This window comes from Lutjanus erythropterus, chromosome 1 (assembly GCF_056507025.1).
Source record: "Lutjanus erythropterus isolate fLutEry1 chromosome 1, fLutEry1.hap2, whole genome shotgun sequence".
NCBI lineage: Eukaryota > Metazoa > Chordata > Actinopteri > Lutjaniformes > Lutjanidae > Lutjanus > Lutjanus erythropterus.
This window is the reverse complement of record NC_139317.1, coordinates 8,424,936-8,444,180: the sequence shown is the minus strand read 5'-3', so window position 1 is coordinate 8,444,180 and position 19,245 is coordinate 8,424,936. Positions and strand designations below refer to the sequence as shown.

Here is a 19,245-nt window from a genome sequence, read left to right as displayed (position 1 = left end):
CTGCAAAGTTTTAGAATATTTTATTTTTCTGTGAAGCTCACCAACCTTTTTTTATTATTGTGCCCAGAATCTTTAAAGAAATTGGGAGACGTGCTTTTAAGTTTAAAACACCATCAGACTGGAATAATTTGCCTTTTTCACTCAGATCGATTTCTTCCTTTCATGAATTCATGACTTCTTTGCTCATTTAACTTTAATCCTTTGCCTTCAGTTTTACCTTAAATGTAAGAAGATTCAATATTTTGGCACAATGTTATTTGGTCTGATTATTTATTTCTTTTTGAAAATGAAATTTATCCTCCTTTTAAATTTTGAAATAAAACAATTAAACCTCAGCACATAGTATGTACATGTTAACGTGTTGTTTTGCAGCTTACGGGCGTCTGCATCTCTCAAGGGGGCACAAGATAAATATAATGAGGTGTGAGATGATTAACAAGAAAGAGGAAAAATCTGTGTTGCTTAAGTGTTGAACTGTGGGTAGTTTTACCTCTAAAATCATCCAAAGTTAACAATTTCAAAAGAGGCAACATCTCTTTTTGGTCTAACTGCTCTGAGACAAAGGGAAGATATTTTTCACCATGTATGTGAAAAACACTGGGATTTTATCAGTTGACATCCGAAGCCCGTGCACCATCCACACAATAGCAGGAGGTAACACTAGAGAGATAATAAATTTACTCGCTCTGAGAGATTATAATGAATGTACTTTTTGGTGTTTTCAGGTGCAGGCAGTTTTGAGATCCCTGTTCTGTGTCTCTTAGTACACGGGGAACCCAGGATTTTAAAGGTAACAGGTTACATTTTATTGTGCCTTGTTTGTTATTCAACAACTTTAAAGAAGTGGCCTTAAATAGACCTTTTGAAAGCTGGATGTTTTGCCGCATGAATGTGCCTTTCCATCTGACCGAAAAAGAGAGAATTAGGCTCCAGATCAAATTTTGGTTGTGCCACCTCCTGAAGTGACGGGCCAAAGCCAGACTGAGAAAGAGTCTGTTTTCACAAAACTAAGCTCTGTGGCTAGAAAAAACCTTCCAAATATGCATGAATATATCATAACCGAGATTAGGGAATACGTGTACCAGTGATCAGTGTGATTCTCTGTTACTTAGCTAAGATGAGGATGTTTGTGAGTTTGCCTGCAAGTCTGAACACGGTGTCTCTCCCTGCAGAGGATGTACAAAGGCATTGGCAATTCGACACCATGGCTGATCTTGGCAGGCTCAGGAGGCGTGGCCGACATCCTCGTCACGCTGATGAATAGGGGCTGCTGGGATACGGACAGCGTTCATGAGCTGCTGCTGGACACCTTTCCAAATGCCCACCACAGCACAGACATCAGTAACTGGGTCAAGCTGGTGAGAGTGCTGTGCACAGCATGGAGGCAGGCGCATACACAGATATGCAGATCACAAGACTCGAACGTTGCCAGAAAAATGGGGCACACGGGGAAAGATTGTGAGGGAAGCTAATGTGGGATTTTCATCCTTATCGTCAAAATTTTGTGTGTGATGACCTAATTAAGGATATGAAGGAGGAGGGAAAGACACCAATAATGTAACATGTTTTTCAAGCTGAGATACACAGTGAAGGGTTATCATTTTAGAGAACAATGCATTAGGATACACAATTTCACATCTGAGGGTCACTCATTCTTGAGAATTGGGACAAAACTGTATTTTGAGGGGTTTTTGCTTTTTACTCTTCAATCATGCTGAGAAAATATATTTTAAAACATCAAACTCTCAGCTATTAAACCTTGTAACAGGCCAACGTCCCGGTGATAATTAAAGGTCAGATCTTCCATCTGATGGAGTTGACATTTTACGCCGTTGACAAAATGTTAAAATTTTTCATTTCACAGCAGAGTAGTAGCCATTATATTTTTTAAGTTGCTAAAAGTTCTCTTAATGCTGATCAAAATACACAATTATAAACCAGAATTCTTATTTGGCTTTGATTCAGAAGGGCTAAAGAGTTCATAGCAATATTATTTGATGAGAAATAGATATCTTACCAGTGCTTGAGCAGTATTCCTGCCTTTTTTTAAAGCAGTATGTGAGACAGGGGAGTTTATGGTATGCCTATCTCTTTCTGTGGCTGATTAAACCATGCTTTTGTAAAAAGCTGATGGAGCTGACAGAAAACTGACACACGACTTTAGAGAACCGACACTTTCATAAATAATCAACCTTAAAACAAAGCTGATTGTATTTCCATTCTATGTTATCAGTAAATATTGTTAGTTTTAGATTTTGACAGCTTTTAACACATTTTTTAATGGTTTGAAATTGTGAATTTTTTCCTGGGACAAGAGTGTTTTCTAGCACGGTTTAGAAGGCTAGAAATTAACTAAATTAAAGCAAACCAAAACATGTCATAAATGTTTTCACCCGAAAATGAAAATCCTGTCATTATCTACACACCCTCACACTGACTGAAGGTCAGGTTTGACTCTTTAGTCCACAAAACACTGCTGGATCTTCACAGGAAAACAAGCAGAAAAAGAGTTGCAGAATCTCCCAAACTGTGGAAGTGAACGGTGACCAGTTTTCAAACATAACAAAACAACAGAATAACTGCTTGTCTGGTGTAATCCAAGTCTTATAAATCCCCAACATGCCAAGTTGACTGAAAATTATTATTGACACCATGTTTTTAGCCTGAATGTTCACTGTAGATGGAGCCACATTCATGTGCACGTTCATGTGCACGTGAATTGGGTGTGTGTGGTGTGACGATGTGCAAACTGCATGTCAGGGCTTTAGGAGACTTGGATTATGCCAGATGAGCAGTATGAAGGTATTTTATGTTTTTTTTCTATTTGGTTTTTATGTTTGCAAACTGGTCACCATTCACTTCCATTGTTTGGGAGATTCTGCAACCCTGTTTTCCTGTGAAACTCCAGCAGTCTCTCGCAGACTAGCAAAATAAACCCAACCCAACTCAATTGGCACGAGACTGAGTAGGTAATGAATGAATTTTCACTTTTGGGTGAACTTTTGAATTCGAGTGTTTTTAAAGTTTCTTTTCATGGGACTTGATTTGTCCCAATTCTGAGGAATGGATGGAACATTACTAATAACTGACTGTCAACCTGCCCATCAGATCCAGAAGATACTCGATCATGGGCACCTCTTGACCGTCCACGACCCTGAACAGGAGAGCTCTGAGCTGGATACAGTCATCCTGAAGGCTCTAGTTAAGGGTAAAGTACAGTGTGAAAGAAGTGTCATCAAGAAACTTGCAATTTTCTGAGGCTGTGCAATTACAGGTTTTGAGACTTGACAGCTGCACAGAGAGAAAGGGAGCCTTGACATTTTGAGCGCTTTATAGGTTGCTGACTGCTGACATTGTGTACATTGTGTCTTGTGTGTGTTCGTGTGCATGTGTCAGCTTGTAAGAGCCAAAGTCAGGAAGCTCAAGACTTCCTGGATGAGTTGAAGCTGGCTGTGGCCTGGAACAGGGTGGACATTGCCAAGAGTGACATCTTTAATGGAGATGTGGAGTGGAAGGTGAGATAAATACAGACTAATATGATTAGAGGTTTGTCACGCTCTGGTGATTAAACTCAAGGACAGTTAACAGTTAACCCAAAAAACCTCTTACCTGTCGTGTTATTTATCCATCTAGATTGTTTTGGTGTGAGTTGTTGAGTTTTGGAGATAAATATCATGGAGATGTCTGTTTGCTCAAAGCTCCATAAAGTCTTGTCCTTGTGAAAAAACATTTTTACAATTGTTTGCCTTGTTTCTTCAGCCACTCTATTTTTGTGCTATCTTGTGAGTCACTAGTCAATAAACCTCCTGTCATATTGATTGATTTATATTGATATTGATTGTCAGAATCTTAGCATACTAGCATTTATCTCAAAACATCACTGTGTTTAAGTATAGCCTCACATATTTCATTTGTTAAAGGGACAGGTCAACCCAAAATCAAAAATGCATATTTTTCTTTTTATCTCTAATGCTGTTTATGCATCTATAATATAGATTCTCCAACTGTATGGTACCGTTATGACTTATGGTATTGGTGGTATTCTCCCTCTAGTGGTACACTGAGGAATCTCCTAATTTATTATTGCAGTTTGTATAAAGGGAAGGGGAGTTTTACTAAAATTATATATGTTAGATGTAAAAAACAAAAGACAGAACTATGTAGTGCTGAATTGTGAAGTGATACCATTAAACTGTTACCACTTGTACCATGAACCAGCACAAACAACCCCACCACCACCCCACCATCCCCCAAATTTGGCTGGGTGGTTAATAACACATGTTTCCTTGGTGTGACAAACTCAGAGCACACAAAAATGATCCATGATTAGTCACGAGCTAAACCAGTAAGCCACTGCCTTACTGTGAAGGTGTGAAGGTAGTGTGGCTGCGGCTGTCAACAGTCAACAATAAATAATCTTCTTACTAGGAATAAACCTGCCTCCTCCATGAACTGTCCATAGCTGAATAGGGAAGGCCCACACTACTGTATTTTAACACAGGATTTAATGGTGGTACTTGGAGCACCTAATAATTTCTGAGGTGGGATGTGTTGTGAAAGGTTTGATAAACACTGATCTAGATAGCTGCAGAGTTTAGTTTCTCCTTAATATAAGAAAATTATTTTGAAAAACTCAGCAGCAATGTCTGTTTTCATAAAACATGACTCCATTAGTTAAGATAATCCACGCACCTTGTTGTGAGCAGTTTCATGTAGGAACTATCTTCTTTCTGCTGAACTACACAAATCGCTGCATAGAAGGGACAGTGTGGGATGTAAACATTGCGTTGGTGTTAAACACTGGCTTTTCTTAGCTGATCTGTAACCTTTCACCTCTGACTAGATGCTCACTTCCTTTTGCACAGTGATACAGTCGATAGGGGAGGTCAGTAGAAACAAAGTAATTCCTAAATGAAACTGCTCACAGCAAGGCGGATTATCTTGAGTAAATGGGTCATGATTTCTAGAAAGAAACACTGCTGTTGAGTTTTTCAAATGTAATTTTTCAGCTTTGAGCACCACAAGCTAAGTGCCAGTTCCATCATATCTGAAAGAAGGCAGACATCTCTACGGTTGATACCTCATAGCTCTGCAACTCGCACCAGAACAATCTAGATGGATAAATAGCACTACAGGTCTGCAATCATATGAGCTGCTTCTTCAAGGCCATACTTTGGCACAGTGGTGCTTTGAGATAACCATTTGTATGCTAATATGCACACAATCGATATTAATATCAATCCGTCAATATGAAAGAGGCTTATTGACTCATTAGACAGCACGATAGAGTAGGAGTAAGTAGACAATTAAAAAAATCTTCCTCACAAGAAGAAAAGAAGACAGCTGCTTTATTGTCATTTCTAACGAATACACATGATCTTTGCAGGCGTGCGACCTTGAAGAGGTGATGATGGACGCTCTGATGAATGACAAACCTGACTTTGTGCGCCTCTTTGTGGACAACGGCGTGAACCTTGGCGAGTTCCTCACCTACGGCCGTCTCCAGGAGCTTTACTGGTCTGTGTCGGAGAAGAGCCTCCTTCACAACCTGCTCCTCAAAAAGTACGAGGAGAAGCAGCTGCTGCTCGGAGCCGCCAGGACGCCCGGTCCACCTGGGCACCACCCGCCCGAGCAAGGAGACCGGAAACCCCGCTTCACCCTATATGAAGTCGCCAAAGTGCTGAAAGACTTTCTCCATGACTCCTGCAAAGGCTTTTACCAAAAGATCCCCACGGTGAGTGATACACTTTGTCACAAAAGTTCCAGGAAATCATATATACTGCGTTGAATAAGAAATCCTTTTAACTGATGAATTAAATTCCACCCTGTATTGCTTCGTGCAGCGGTTCTCATTTTTTCTGGCTTGTGACACTTTAAAATGAAGCAGCGTCTATTTGTGACCCCCTTTCACAGATATTTCTTTTGTATTTGTCTATGAGTTGTGAGCGGAGAGCGCCTTTTCCATCTAAACCTCTAAGACTGTTTCATTTGAAGCCGTTAAAGGCACAAAAGATGCAATGAAATAGACAGTACACAGACTTTATGGTAAACTCACTCTCTGAATCTGTAATGGTGACCCTCACCTTGCACAAGTATAAAATCTAACCAATAAAGACATCACAGAAGATATGAAAGGGGGGAAGATGTTAACATTCAGCTGCTCCGTGTTCCTTAACAAGTGATGTAGGTATGATCATTCATCCACATGTGTGCATTCACCCACACAACCACTTCACTTCACCACCAGGTATAACAGGTGCCTCATGGGTCATGAGTTATGAAGTGGTTGTGACTGAAGTATAGTGGGCGGGGCTAACTCAAACCAGGAAGTTTCTGAAGAGTTTACAATAAATGGTTCCCGAGTCATGACGGGGGTGTGGCTAAAGTGTATGGGGCAGGACCTAAGGTACTAATGAAAGAGGTACTCTAATGAAAGAGGATGCCTCCCCGAGAAATAGCTCATGAGTTTGGTCATGTTAGGTAAATCGATTTAAAAGTTATCCACCTTTGTGTTACAGTCCACCCCAACTGCCACGTCCCATTTTTACCAGTTAGCATGAACATTTAATCAGCTGTCCTTGAATCCATTTGGACGTTATGTCCCTTTTTGCAACAGGCCACTCCCATTATCATGCCCCCAGTTGAGCCAGTTGGCATGAAGACAAACACACATTCACACACACACACTTCCATGCCAAATTTCAGCCTCCTAATTTTTAAATTTTTGACAACTAATGGACCAACCGAGCGATATATATAGGGGCTGCTGGTTGCAGCTAATAAAATGTTACATTATTGTCTAGCTAGCTAAAAAGTTAACAAGATGCTCCATTACTTTCCAGCTAGCTAAAAAGTTAACTAATTGTGACATTGTTTGCTAGCTAGCATTAAAGTTAGTTAACACTAGCCAAGTTGCATGCTGACCTACACATGATAGCTTGGCACAGGAGGTCTAATGTCTTATCTTTTGAGAAAAAAATAGGTGGACAAATTAATGGAGAAATAAGCTTTGGCCAAATAATTAGGATAGAAATAAAAACCGACAACAGCATAACATTTAAGTACCTTGATTGTTGTTCTTAATCCATCCCACAAAGGCAGCCCTTTTATAAGTTAAACCGCCTCAAGTTCAAGTTTAAGGTTAATACAGGATTAAAAATTAAAGTTTAAAGTTTTGGTGCAAGAATTCAATTTAAACCAGGTTTAGAGTAAAAACTAAAGTGAGGTTTAAAAAGGGATTTAAATTGAGTCTTACTCTTAATTTTAAAGTTAAGTCATGCTTTATTCAGGTTTGAAATTGAATCTGTCTTGGTGCAACACAGCCTAGGTGCATTGCTGCACAGCTAAAAAGGTGGTATCTAGAAGAAATACAGCTCAGAGGACAACTTGAATCTAATTTTTTCTTGTATAAAGGGTCGTCTGTTCAGCCTGTCTCACAGAAATCACATCATACATTTTTAAAATACCTACATATCCAGTTGACAGACAGACTATTACTACTAGACCTTGGCAGAGGAAGCAATCGGTTCTACAATAATGGCCATAGATTGTATGAGTCACATATAATAATTGCATTTTCTGTAAACTGTGTGCGGCTACCCTGATGTCGTGTACTGTCTGTGTGCTCCAGGAGAAGCCAGCAAAGGGTCGACTGTTCCACAGCCAGAAGAACCTGGCCGAGTTAGAAGAGTGCTGCGAACACCCCTGGAGGGATCTGTTCCTCTGGGCTGTCCTTCAGAACCGACAGCAGATGGCTAACTACTTCTGGGCCATGGTCAGTCCTGTCAGCTTCTTTAGTCAGTTCAGCTCCAGCACGTTGTGCAGTTCAATCAATAAATGTCTAAATGTGCCTGGCAGTGGCAGAAACAAATCAAACCAAACTGAATTGAGCTGAATTATGTCATACTGATGGTTTGCGCCCAGTGGCGGACTCAGGTTATCTGAGGGGTGGGGGCAAAAAATATGTGTTGTGGTGGGGCAGCAGCATGGTGAGAATCGTTGTGCATTTAAGGTGAGATTATAACTGTTTTACTGTACAACAACAACAACTAGAACTGTACAACTATTTAAATGTAGAAGCTAAATTATTTTCTTGTAAGTACCCTAAAGCAGTGTTTCCCAAAGTTTTTCATGGGGACAAACTTTTTAAAAATGACCATTGTGACCCAATTCACCAGAGACCTTAACAGTAAACTCTGGGAAGAGTTCATGAGTGCTTAAATGAAATTTTCTGACCATTTTTACTGCCATTTCCGCATTGTCTTATATCATCTTGACACATTATTGAGACCATATACTCATTAAAACTTAAGAAATGAGAAATAAATTCATTTAAGCTGAGTTAACAGGCCATCTCACTGCTTTTATTTCCCCTCGTCGGAAAAATAATATAGGACATTTAAACCCACTTCATAAATGAGAAAAAATAAGTGCATTTAGGCAGAATTAACAGGCTCTTGACTTTTCCTCTCACCAGTAAAACAATACAGACATGTTAGATGCTTTATAAAAAGGTGTACTGCAGATATAAATCTTAAATTTACAGAATTTCTTCCATAGTCTTTTATTTATTTGGGGGACCCAAATAAAATGTCCTGTAACCCACTTTTGGGTCCCAACCAAGTCTGGGAATGACTGCCCAAGAGGGCACTTTACCACCACTTTTGTTCACTAAAAGGGCACTTTAAAGGGCACTTTACCATATCTTGTCCACTGTGAGGGCACGCTAGAAGACACTTTACCATGTTTTGTCCATTGGAAGGGCACTGTAGAGGGCACTTTTACCTTTTATCTACAATAGGGGCATCCAATAAGGCACTTTCGCATTATTTTTTCAGAAATGGGGGCATGGGGTGGGGAGGGGTTGCCCCATCTGACAAAGATGTCTACATTTAATTAAAAAAAAAATATCACCAAGAGGTTGGCCCATCACAAGGTTTAATAGCCAAGACTTTGATCTAGTAGTATGTTTTCCCAGTATAATTGACAAGTAAAAATCAAAACCACCCTGAAAATATATAAAATATGGTTTTGTTCCAATTCTCAAGAGTGAGTGTTTGTATTCTAGACAAGAACAAGAGTGATGTAGGCCAGCACAGTGCAGGTGCAGGTCAGTCTTGCCATATGAAAATGTCACTTTAGATAAAAGAGCCCAGCAAACGGCATATTTATCAAGAACTGAGCGAACTAAAAAGCTATCTTATCTGCGAGAACATTATTCAAATGAAGGTCATGCTGCTTCGTGGGGCAGTATATCCAACGAGCGGTGAGGTAGTGCAGGCGTATCTAAAGTCCTGACAAAGTTAATGAGAAATATATCCTGACATGGGATTGACGCCCCTATGAATAGTTTAAATGACACCAATCAGCGATAATTGCTCTTTGTTTTCAACATCTTTTCGAGGCACCTTTCATTTCTTTATTGCCCTCCACCGAACTAAGGCAGCCAATTATTGTAATCTCGCAAGCGGTCACCCAGATGTGCTCCTTTGCTGCGTCTTATTTCAAACATTATCTGAAATTATGGTAATTGCATTCAGTGTGTGTGTGTACATCCCCCCACTGCAAATCGTTTTAGGACTCCGACTCCGGCCGGGATATCTGCATTCATAATTAGATTGTTTGAAGCATCTCTCATGTTGAAGGCCTCATCACAATTATCCTTGCGGGCTGGCTAATGCTAGCAAAATATGTACATATATATGAACCCACGAATAATAATATACAGTGTGATGTATAATAATCATTGATCATTTGAATAACGAGGTACGAGGTCCACAGCACTAAGTGTAACCCTCTGTGAGCCCCCTGTTTCAGTATGTTGCTCTTCATTTACACATTTGTCATCTTAGTTCTATAAAGTGGGCCATTAAAGGCTGCTATTACCCATTGATTATAGAAAATGAGAATATAATACAACAAACATAATGCACTGTAACGCCATAATGGGCAAGACCAATGTCCAGCACCAACTACACTGTAAAAAAAAGTGTTTTTTGTTTTTTTTTTTAGCTTGACATCAAACTCAAACTCTTATGCTCTGAAATGGACTTTTAGAAACACCAAAACTGAGGGTGCTGTGCAGTGAGCTGTGAATCCAATTTGTCATTATTTGGGTGCTTGAAAATTAAATGGTTGGAACAGAAAATAATGATTTATTTTACATATTTGTCTTGTACAGAGATAATGCACATTAATAATCATTACTTAGATTAATTAAGATACAAAGTTATCCCCATTTCTTGAGAACTGTGACAAATCATAGTCCTACAATAGAAAACTTGACACTTTAACTCCAACTTTTTTTGTGAAAATGTATTCTTTAAATATTAATACATCTCTGTCAAACAGTCTTGTCCAAGACCAGAATTCACAGAATTTAAGAATGTGTTAAAATATGCAAAGCAGAAGCACACACATAAAAGCATGCACACTGTGTAAAATACAGAAGTTAATAATTAAGTTAATGACCAGTTTTCACTTTCACTTTAATGAGTTTACTCAACAGTTCTTGAAATAATTATGAAAGTAAGTCATCTCAACAAAAGATTATAGGTCGGAGAACTTTTTAAGATTAATTCAAAACATAAGACTTTGAGTTTGATTCAAAACTCAACATTTTAGTGAGGACAGATCCATTTAAATTCTTTAAAGAAAAAGTACATTGCTTATCGTTTGTGTTCTGTGGTTCTGTAAACACTGCATCTTCACGTGAATGTCTGACTAACATGAAGCCAATCTAAAATTCAATCTGAATCATGAAACACTGAAATAAACAGTTTAACACTTATGTAAATGAGTTTATTTGCTGTCTCACTCAGAGACAGGTGAGATGATTGATACCATATGTGGCCATTTCATGTGAGGCTGGACCTAAGAGATAGTCAGTTCAGCTTAACATAAAGACCAGAGCCAGCCTGCTGCCTACCAACACCTCTAAGGCTCAATAATTATTAATTAACATGTTATATCTAGTTTATTATTGTGTACACGAAACACAGTTAAAAACAAGTTGTGTTTCGTCTGTGTTTTTTTAATTTCTTGGTTGGCAGCAGGTCATTTCATAGAGCGGTGCCGCTTCAGACAGAGGAGTCTGGACAGTCATTATGCAAAACTAGGCTAAGTGTCTCCTGGCTCCAGCCTCGTGCTGCATGGACAGATATGAGAATGGTCTCTATCATCTTATCTACCTCTCGGTAAGAACACAAATGAGCAGGTCTCCCTAAATGCTGAACTGTTTCTCGAACTATGAAGGAACAATCAATGGCTTTGCATATCTTTACCCGTTCACTAAAATGTGCATATTTAACGAAAATAACAACAGATGTGAAATGATAAGACTGGAATCGTTTGCTTAACATGAGAGAAAACAGGGTCAGTGAGAAGGTTTCTCTTTGGAGGAAATCCACAATTCACATTGGATAAAGAACTCTATGATTATGTATTATGTGTATTATAATCATACACAATGAGCACAATTAAAAAAAAATTGCTTGCTAGATTTGAGGCATAATGGTTAAACAAAGATAATATTTTGTTAAAACCAAAATTATGTACATATTTTCAAATCAAGCACAATTATGGCACTGAATCTTAACGAGCAGTTTATAACACGGAGTCAAAGGTCTTTCGTTGCACAGCTGAGAACAGGAATCCTTCCTCTGGCTCTTCAAGTTAGCAGATTTAAAAACAGGCAGGGGGACAACAGGTGGGGTTAATTATGCGAATTAGAAGAAGATGAGAATGAATCACATTTTCTTCTGTATTGTCTTTATTATGGTTAGTTAAGAATACCCTCATTAAATCAAATGTCTGTTCAAAATCCAGACAGACTGGAATGATTATGTACTTTAATGCTTGTAAGTTGGCTGCCTCTTGTTTGTAAAGCTTGGAAAAATGTCAGGATGGCTTACTTGTTAAGTCTTATTTGTTATTTATGTTTCGACTTTGGTTTCTGATCTCTTTTTTTCTGAATAATGGTGTCCTGTAAGCTTGTTTGTGCTGGGCACATTATCTGCGTGTCACACAATAATCAAATCAATATTTTCAAAAATTACAGGTCCAGAAAGTCACAGGTTTAAATTAATTTCAGCAGCTTATTAAAATCAGCAGGCAGAGGTGGCGCTCCATGTTTATTTTCTATCTGCACCTTCAAGCACAAAGTGTAATTTAGACTTCATTATGATAAATTAACTCTCCTCAGCAGTTTGAGGTGAGTTGATTGTGAGAGTCCACTGAAATGAGCTGAAATTAAAGGAAGGGAAAAATCCTAAAACCAATGATACGCTTACAGAAAAGCAGAATATGCATAAATGATAGTAAATGGGTAAAACCACTGGCAAAATCCTAAAAGGATGACAGCAGTTTGTCTCTATCTCAGGACTATAAAACCACCACTTCAGTCGTGTGGTGAGACTGCATTTGGATCCAGAAGTCCAGAATTATAAAAAACTGCAACACCAAGATTCAAAATACAGGTACAGGAAAAGAGGTTTACACTATAAAAAATAAATTAAGTCAGTGTCCAGACTGCCTTAAAATTTAAAATTTACTGAATTTGAAAAGATGATTTGAGGTAATTTTGTAATGATTCAAAGCAATTAAACATGTTCAGGGTGTTTTCATTGTTGGGAAAACAAGCAACTATGACTTATCCTAAAGCACGTTAGAGACACGGCAAGTTTTCACCGAGTCAAGTCTAGTCAAATTTTACAGTGTACAGTGTGTGTCATCCTGTGTCCTGTAGACCCTCAAAAGAGTAAGGAAAAATTCACCTCAAAAAAGTGTAACAAAAAGAAGTGTCTCAGGAGAGTTTTAACTTTCAGACAATACGATTTTTAAAGATTACTCTAGTTTAGATTAGATTACTTTCTTTAACAAGACGGCCCAGAGATACACAGGAAACAGGGGAGAGTGAAGGAAAGACACACACACACAGGCTGGGATCAAACCCATGGCCGCCACTCAGCCACATGCTCTACCAGCTGAAATACCAGGGCGCCGATGCTGATCACGTTACTTTTGAAACCTCATTTAATGAGCTGATTGGAGCTTCAAGGCTCAAGCAATGAAGTCTTTATTAATCAATGATTATTAAATTAATTGCCAACTATTTTGATAATCGTTTGAGTAATGAGAAAAGACAACACTAATGCCAAATCAAGATATAACAATATCAAAAATCTGACACAATATCTAGTCTTACATCATGATTTTGATATATCTTGAGCTGCAATGATTGATTGATTATGAATCTATTATGAAACAATTAGCAAATTAATCACCAACTATTCCGATAGTCAATTAATTGGCTTGAGCAAATTTTAAGAAAAAAAAAGTCAAAATTACCTGATTCAAGCTTATTAAATGAGTGCTGGTGGTGTTGGCAAAACGAGTCATTTTAGGACGGGATCTTGGACACTGATCGACATATTTCACAGTTTTCTGACATTCTCAACTAATAGATTAATCAAGAAAATAGTCAACGGATTAATCAACGATGAAAGTAACCCTTAGTTGCAGAATGTCTCTGTACGGTACATTCAATCATTCAGCTCATCATTTCAAGTCAAAACATTTGAACACCAATTAGTCATGAAAGTAAAAAGAAATTTCAAGTTTAATTAACTTGAATTAATAAAGCTTATATGTTTAAGTTAATGAGAAAAGATCAGTTGATTCCACTGATTTTTAACAGTGTATAACTTCAGATATGATCACTTGAGCGGCACAGGAGTGCTTACATCTTATATACTGTAAGACTTGAGTTATATCTTGTATAGAAGTTTAACTGTTAGACTGGAGGCCTTCAGGTGGACTTGTGGGAAGAAGTGTGTCCATTTCATCCTGACGCACGTACCATTCAGATGCAAAAAGACACAGCTCTCTAAAATTCTACACTATATTTCTCAGATCCTTCTCTCAGAGCCGTTTCTTGGATTCAGCTTTCTTTTAATCCTTCAAGGGCCCCGAGGCAGTTGCAGCAGCGCTGGCGGGTTGTAAGATTCTGAAAGAGATGGCAAGACTGGAATCTGAAGCTGAGTCTGCACGCAGTATGAAGGAGGCCAAGTATGAGCAGTTTGCCCTTGGTGAGTACATTCACCGTTCAGCGACAACAGCACAGTGTGATCAGAGAGAGCAAGGTCAAACATACGGAGAAATATTTTCTGACCTCCTCAGCACAACAGCACAAACACAAACAGATCCCACCGGAGGGGAATAAAATATGAATGTGTGAATTGTTCAAATGTAGCCGAGCGGTTGACACTTTGTACATATTGTTCTTATTGTGGCAGATGTCTTTGGAGAGTGTTACTCCAACAGTGAAGACAGGGCTTATGCTTTGTTAGTGAGAAGAACACACTGCTGGAGCAAATCTACGGTCCTCAACTTGGCAACTGAGGCAGATGCCAAATCCTTCTTTGCCCACGATGGAGTTCAGGTAACAAGGAGACACATACATATGCTCATTTGGCTCCAATTTAACTTATTCTTCCAGCTATTATTAAACATTCAACTAGTTTCAGTGCACCACGCTCCTTATTGAGAGTTAGGCAGTTTCCCAGCTAACACATAATGTTCTTATAACATTCCCAGAATCTTCCTTACAGGAATGTAACAGTTTTAAAAATGTTCCCTCGATGTTCCCTGCACACTGTAAAAAAAAAAAACTTATGACTAAAGTTCAGTCAGACAAGTCTCGTTTTAGAGTGTTTATTCAGCAGCAGAACATAGTTGGAGTTTGGCGTCTAGGCTCCGACCTCATCACTCCCTGCAGGTTAAGTTACATAGAGATATAAGGGGAGTGATGAGCAAATTCTTGAACCCCCCTGTCAGAGCCTGCGGGTGGATGCTGGGGCGGTGGTCAGGTTAAAAGAGCAGGCGGCAACACTACAGGGCAGCAATGCATTGCAGGTAGAGGGTAAGATGGGAGGTTTAGAAGTTTAAATTGTCCGCCAGATTGGAAGGGTGCGTTTGTTATGTACTACTGAGAGTGAGGCACGTCACATGTGATTGGCGGTGCAGCTCAAGCTGACTGCCTGAACTAGCTCGCAGGCGTCGCCACCGTATTGCAAACCTATAGTCTTTTGTTGAGATAATTGAATTTCCCTCCTTAGATTAACTTGAATCTATGAATTTAAGAATTTTGAGTGCTTGAAAATTAAATGGTTGCAAATGAAAATATTGAATTATTAACCATTATTTGCTTTCATTTGAATGAGTTTGGTTAAGTTTTAAGATTAAAGTTTATCTAGAGAAGAAAAATAAGTTATTCCAAGAAAACATTATTAGTAGATAAAACTAGTTTTCTATTCTGTTTTTACAGTTTTCTATTCTGTTTTTACAGTGCTGGCTGCCACTGAACAAACTTCAACATGATACTGTTACCTTAGACTAGAATTCCTCCTATTTCTATTTACTGCATGACTCATGGTGATATCAGATGCTGAAAGATTAGTTTTGCCAGTTTTGACATGAAATTATCTTTCCTGAAATGTTCAGCTAACCTTTACATTTTCTTTACAGTTGAAAAAACTTGCTATTCTAAGAAAGGTTATGAGGAGCATTCAACTAATTTGGAGAACATTGTGGGAATGTAACCACAACGTTGTATGTTAAAAAAAAAAAAACTCCTTTTAACTTCCAGCGAATGTTATTGGGCAACATTACCGTAACCAACTAACCCTCACAGTACATTCTGGAAACATTACCAAAATGCTGGTTTTACATAAGGCAAATTTACAATTTAAACTTCCAAGGAACGTAAAGAGGAAATGTTCATGTAACCTTTTTGGACAATTTAACTACCCCTCCAAGAATATTCTAGTAACATAACAATAATGTTGGTTTTACATCGGGGAAAGTTAAGGGGAAACGCTCAAGTGACCACCTAGCAACATTAAACTGACCTCCCTAAGACATTCAGAAAATATTTTTACATTAGAACATGCAGGAATGTTCAGTCAGCAGCCCTAGAACAAAAAAAAATGTGCTCAGAACATTTTAGGAACCACTTTTTTCTAGCTGGTTGTAATTTCTGCACTCTGCATTGAAGCACTGTTTTGCCCTGCAGTTATTAAAAACTGTTCCAGGACATTTCATACCAATAGATACTTCTTGCAAAGTCATATCTTCTGCTGCTCACTGGGCTCCATTCAGTTCACAGCTCTGCCGAAATTTCCCTCCAACAGACGTCCTTGTCATTACAAAGTCATCATTGAGAGTTAATTGGTATTCAATGTCAGCAGGGAAAGTTAGCACGTGGAAAACTCTTGACAGTGAAGTAATAATTTATTTAAAGCACACAGTTGGACTAATATCACCTTTTAAAATGGGAAGCTGTTAATTATAATTCAGTACATGTGTAGCGTTTCAGGAGAATGTGGATTTTTACTCGTCCGGTATGAAGAGCGGACAAGGCCATGACCGAGCATCAAGTGTCCCTTCATACAAGTGACCTCATCCCAGAGAAGGAAATGATTAACATGTCATATGAAATCATTTGATGAGGAGGGAAAATTTGCATATTTTTTTCCCTGCTAACTAACTAGGGTAACTCCCTGTGTCATGCCTCCATGGATACAGTCACAAGACTGTCAGGCAGAAATATTCTCTGGACTATGATGCCCTCTGGTGGTGAAGTAAAACTGTTTTTAGTTCCATTCAGATCATTATATTCTCTTAGACAAACTCAACAGCCTTTTTTTTTATTGTGCCAAGAATTTTTGAAGAAATTGAGATTGTAAGTTTAAAGCACCATCAGACGGAAATAATGTTCCTGTTTCACTCTTTGCTTGTATATCAAATAGCTTCATTTTTAGCTTATAAGCAGACAGTATTTGGCATAATCTTATTTGGTCTGCTTATTTATTTTAATTCTTGTCCTTGTTCAAATGACACTTGTAACAGATGTAAGTGGGTCTTGTTTTTTATTATTTAACATTTTTTTTATTATTAATAATGTATTTATTTGCTTAATGTTTGTTCATTCCCAAATGAAAATGAGATGGTGCATCTGGAGGGTTATGAAATTCTTAGGGTCTTATTAAATTTTTAAATGAAATGAGAGACATTCAGATCTCTTTAACAGTAATGAAAAAAACCTTAACTCTCCTGCAGGCTCTGCTCACAAAGATTTGGTGGGGGGCGATGACGACAGACACAGCCATCTCCAAACTTGTGGTGTCTTTCTTCTGTCCGCCACTCATCTGGACCAACCTCATAAAGTTCAGGTGATCACCATTTCTGTTGGCCACGTGGATGTCCTGTATGTCTTTTATTGCATGAACTGACGCTCTCTCATGTGTGTTTCTCAGTGACGAGGAACTTGATAATCGTAACGGCCGCGAGCAGTTTGCAGAGCTGGACAGTCTGGACACAGAGAAGGCTTTATTACTAACTGATGACGACGACCCTCTGTGAGTTTGCAATCAAACAAAACTCAAATTGCTGCGGCAATATCATTCTCTTCACTTGTTTCTTTCTAAAATATGTAGCACTGCCTTGTACTAGTCAACAAAATTATAATTACATTCCATTTTTCATTAGTTGAAGTAAAAGATCTAAGACTTCTTCTGTGCACACAAAATTATTTCTCTCAAATCTTTCCACAAATATATGACATTTCATATAGAGCTACAGATACCAATTTTGTTCCCAGACGGGAAAAGTCATCAGCTACTCTGCCTCTGATTGGTCCGTAATCATTGCTTTTGTTGGTTAGGTTGGTTAGGTTTAGGCATGAGGGGTGATTAGTTAAGGCTAGGGTAAGAATATCGCATATATATCGCACAAGCTGTCGTACATCCAGCCTGTATTTACAAACCAAATCATCAGTGGGGTCAATAATTTTCCTCTTTTCCAAATCAAAGGAAAGATTCAACTCAAAATCAAACATGCACATTTTTCCACTTACCTGTGATGCCGTTCATCCATCTGGATAGTTTTAGTGTGAGTTGTTGAGTTTTTGAGAGACGTCCGCCTCCTCTCCAATATAATGGAACTAAATGGCTCTCACTTACGGAGCTCAAAGCACCCCACCCAAAAAAAAGGACATTTGGAAAAACTCAACAGCAGTGTCTCTTTTCAGAGATCATGACCCAGTTACTCAAGATAATCCACACACCTTGTTATGAGCAGTTTAATGCGAGAACATAAAGTTTACATCCTTGGTTGTCACAAGCCTCTCATCCATGAGGAGATGCACGCTTCCTTCTGCATGATGATACACTTGCCAGGTGTAGTTGTATCTCCAAAACTTGACAGCTAATATCTAAATAATCTAGATTGATAAATAGCTTTACAGGTAAGAAGAAAAATAATGGTCTCGAAATAATTTTTGATTTTGGAGTGAACTGTCCCTTTAAGAAGCCAGTATATACTTTCTGATTTCCAGGGACTCTTCACCTGGAGGTCCAGATGCTCAGAGCTGTGCCTCTGTCTGGTGGCGTTTCTTGCTCCGCCGCTGGCGTCGCTTCTGGAGCGCTCCCGTCACCGTGTTCCTCGGTAATGTCATCATGTACTTCGCCTTCCTCTTCCTCTTCACCTATGTGCTCCTGCTGGACTTCCGCCCACCGCCGCCCCTCGGCCCCGGAGCCCCAGAGATCATGCTGTACTTCTGGGTCTTCACCCTGGTTCTGGAGGAACTCAGACAGGTGACGGTCAAAGCATCCAAACACTCACTGCTTCATTTATGAACACGGTTCATGTTCTTTAACACATTTTAAGTTCTCAGTCCTGTATTTAGAGATTTTTTTTATGAATATCTGAAATTAAGGTGCTAACTAGAATCATAAAGGGCTCTTAGGCTTGTCAACACAGGAGAACAACTTTTGGTAAGTAGTAAAACCTTTTATAAAGGGTCCACTTCAAACAGAGGGTTCTACCAAGAGAACTACTGAGAACCATCTGTGAAAAGTTCCACCCAGAATGCCCCATGACACTACAGAGAACCCTCTTATGTATATTGGTTCCACACAGAACACTCTCTGGTGGTTCTATTCAGAACCTTCCTGCACGGAGGATGCTAACGAGAATCCACACTGGGAACCCTTTAAAAATTTAACGGTTTTATCAAGAACCAACCAAGAGGCTTCTTCCTAGAATCATTTTATATTCCATGGGTTTTATCCTGAACACACTCAGGGGGTTCTACAGAGATCCTTCTCATATTCCAATGGTTTTATCTAGAACCCACCAAGGGGATCCTATCAAGAACCCTTTTATATTTCAAGAGTATTATCTAGA

The 19,245-nt window shown here is 38.8% G+C and overlaps 1 protein-coding gene across 1 annotated transcript in view; it reads left to right on the top strand.

The window, feature by feature from the left end:
- The window catches only part of trpm5 (transient receptor potential cation channel, subfamily M, member 5), a 37,641-nt gene that overhangs the window by 10,415 nt on the left and 7,981 nt on the right, over positions 1 to 19,245 (top strand). Inside the window, exons 7-17 of the mRNA XM_084735031.1 lie at positions 726 to 790; positions 1,173 to 1,358; positions 3,109 to 3,208; positions 3,397 to 3,515; positions 5,387 to 5,734; positions 7,631 to 7,774; positions 13,964 to 14,087; positions 14,295 to 14,440; positions 17,119 to 17,231; positions 17,316 to 17,417; positions 18,395 to 18,653. Of these exons, the coding sequence (XP_084591157.1) occupies positions 726 to 790; positions 1,173 to 1,358; positions 3,109 to 3,208; positions 3,397 to 3,515; positions 5,387 to 5,734; positions 7,631 to 7,774; positions 13,964 to 14,087; positions 14,295 to 14,440; positions 17,119 to 17,231; positions 17,316 to 17,417; positions 18,395 to 18,653 (1,706 nt within the window). The remainder of the gene's footprint in view (positions 1 to 725; positions 791 to 1,172; positions 1,359 to 3,108; positions 3,209 to 3,396; positions 3,516 to 5,386; positions 5,735 to 7,630; positions 7,775 to 13,963; positions 14,088 to 14,294; positions 14,441 to 17,118; positions 17,232 to 17,315; positions 17,418 to 18,394; positions 18,654 to 19,245) is intronic.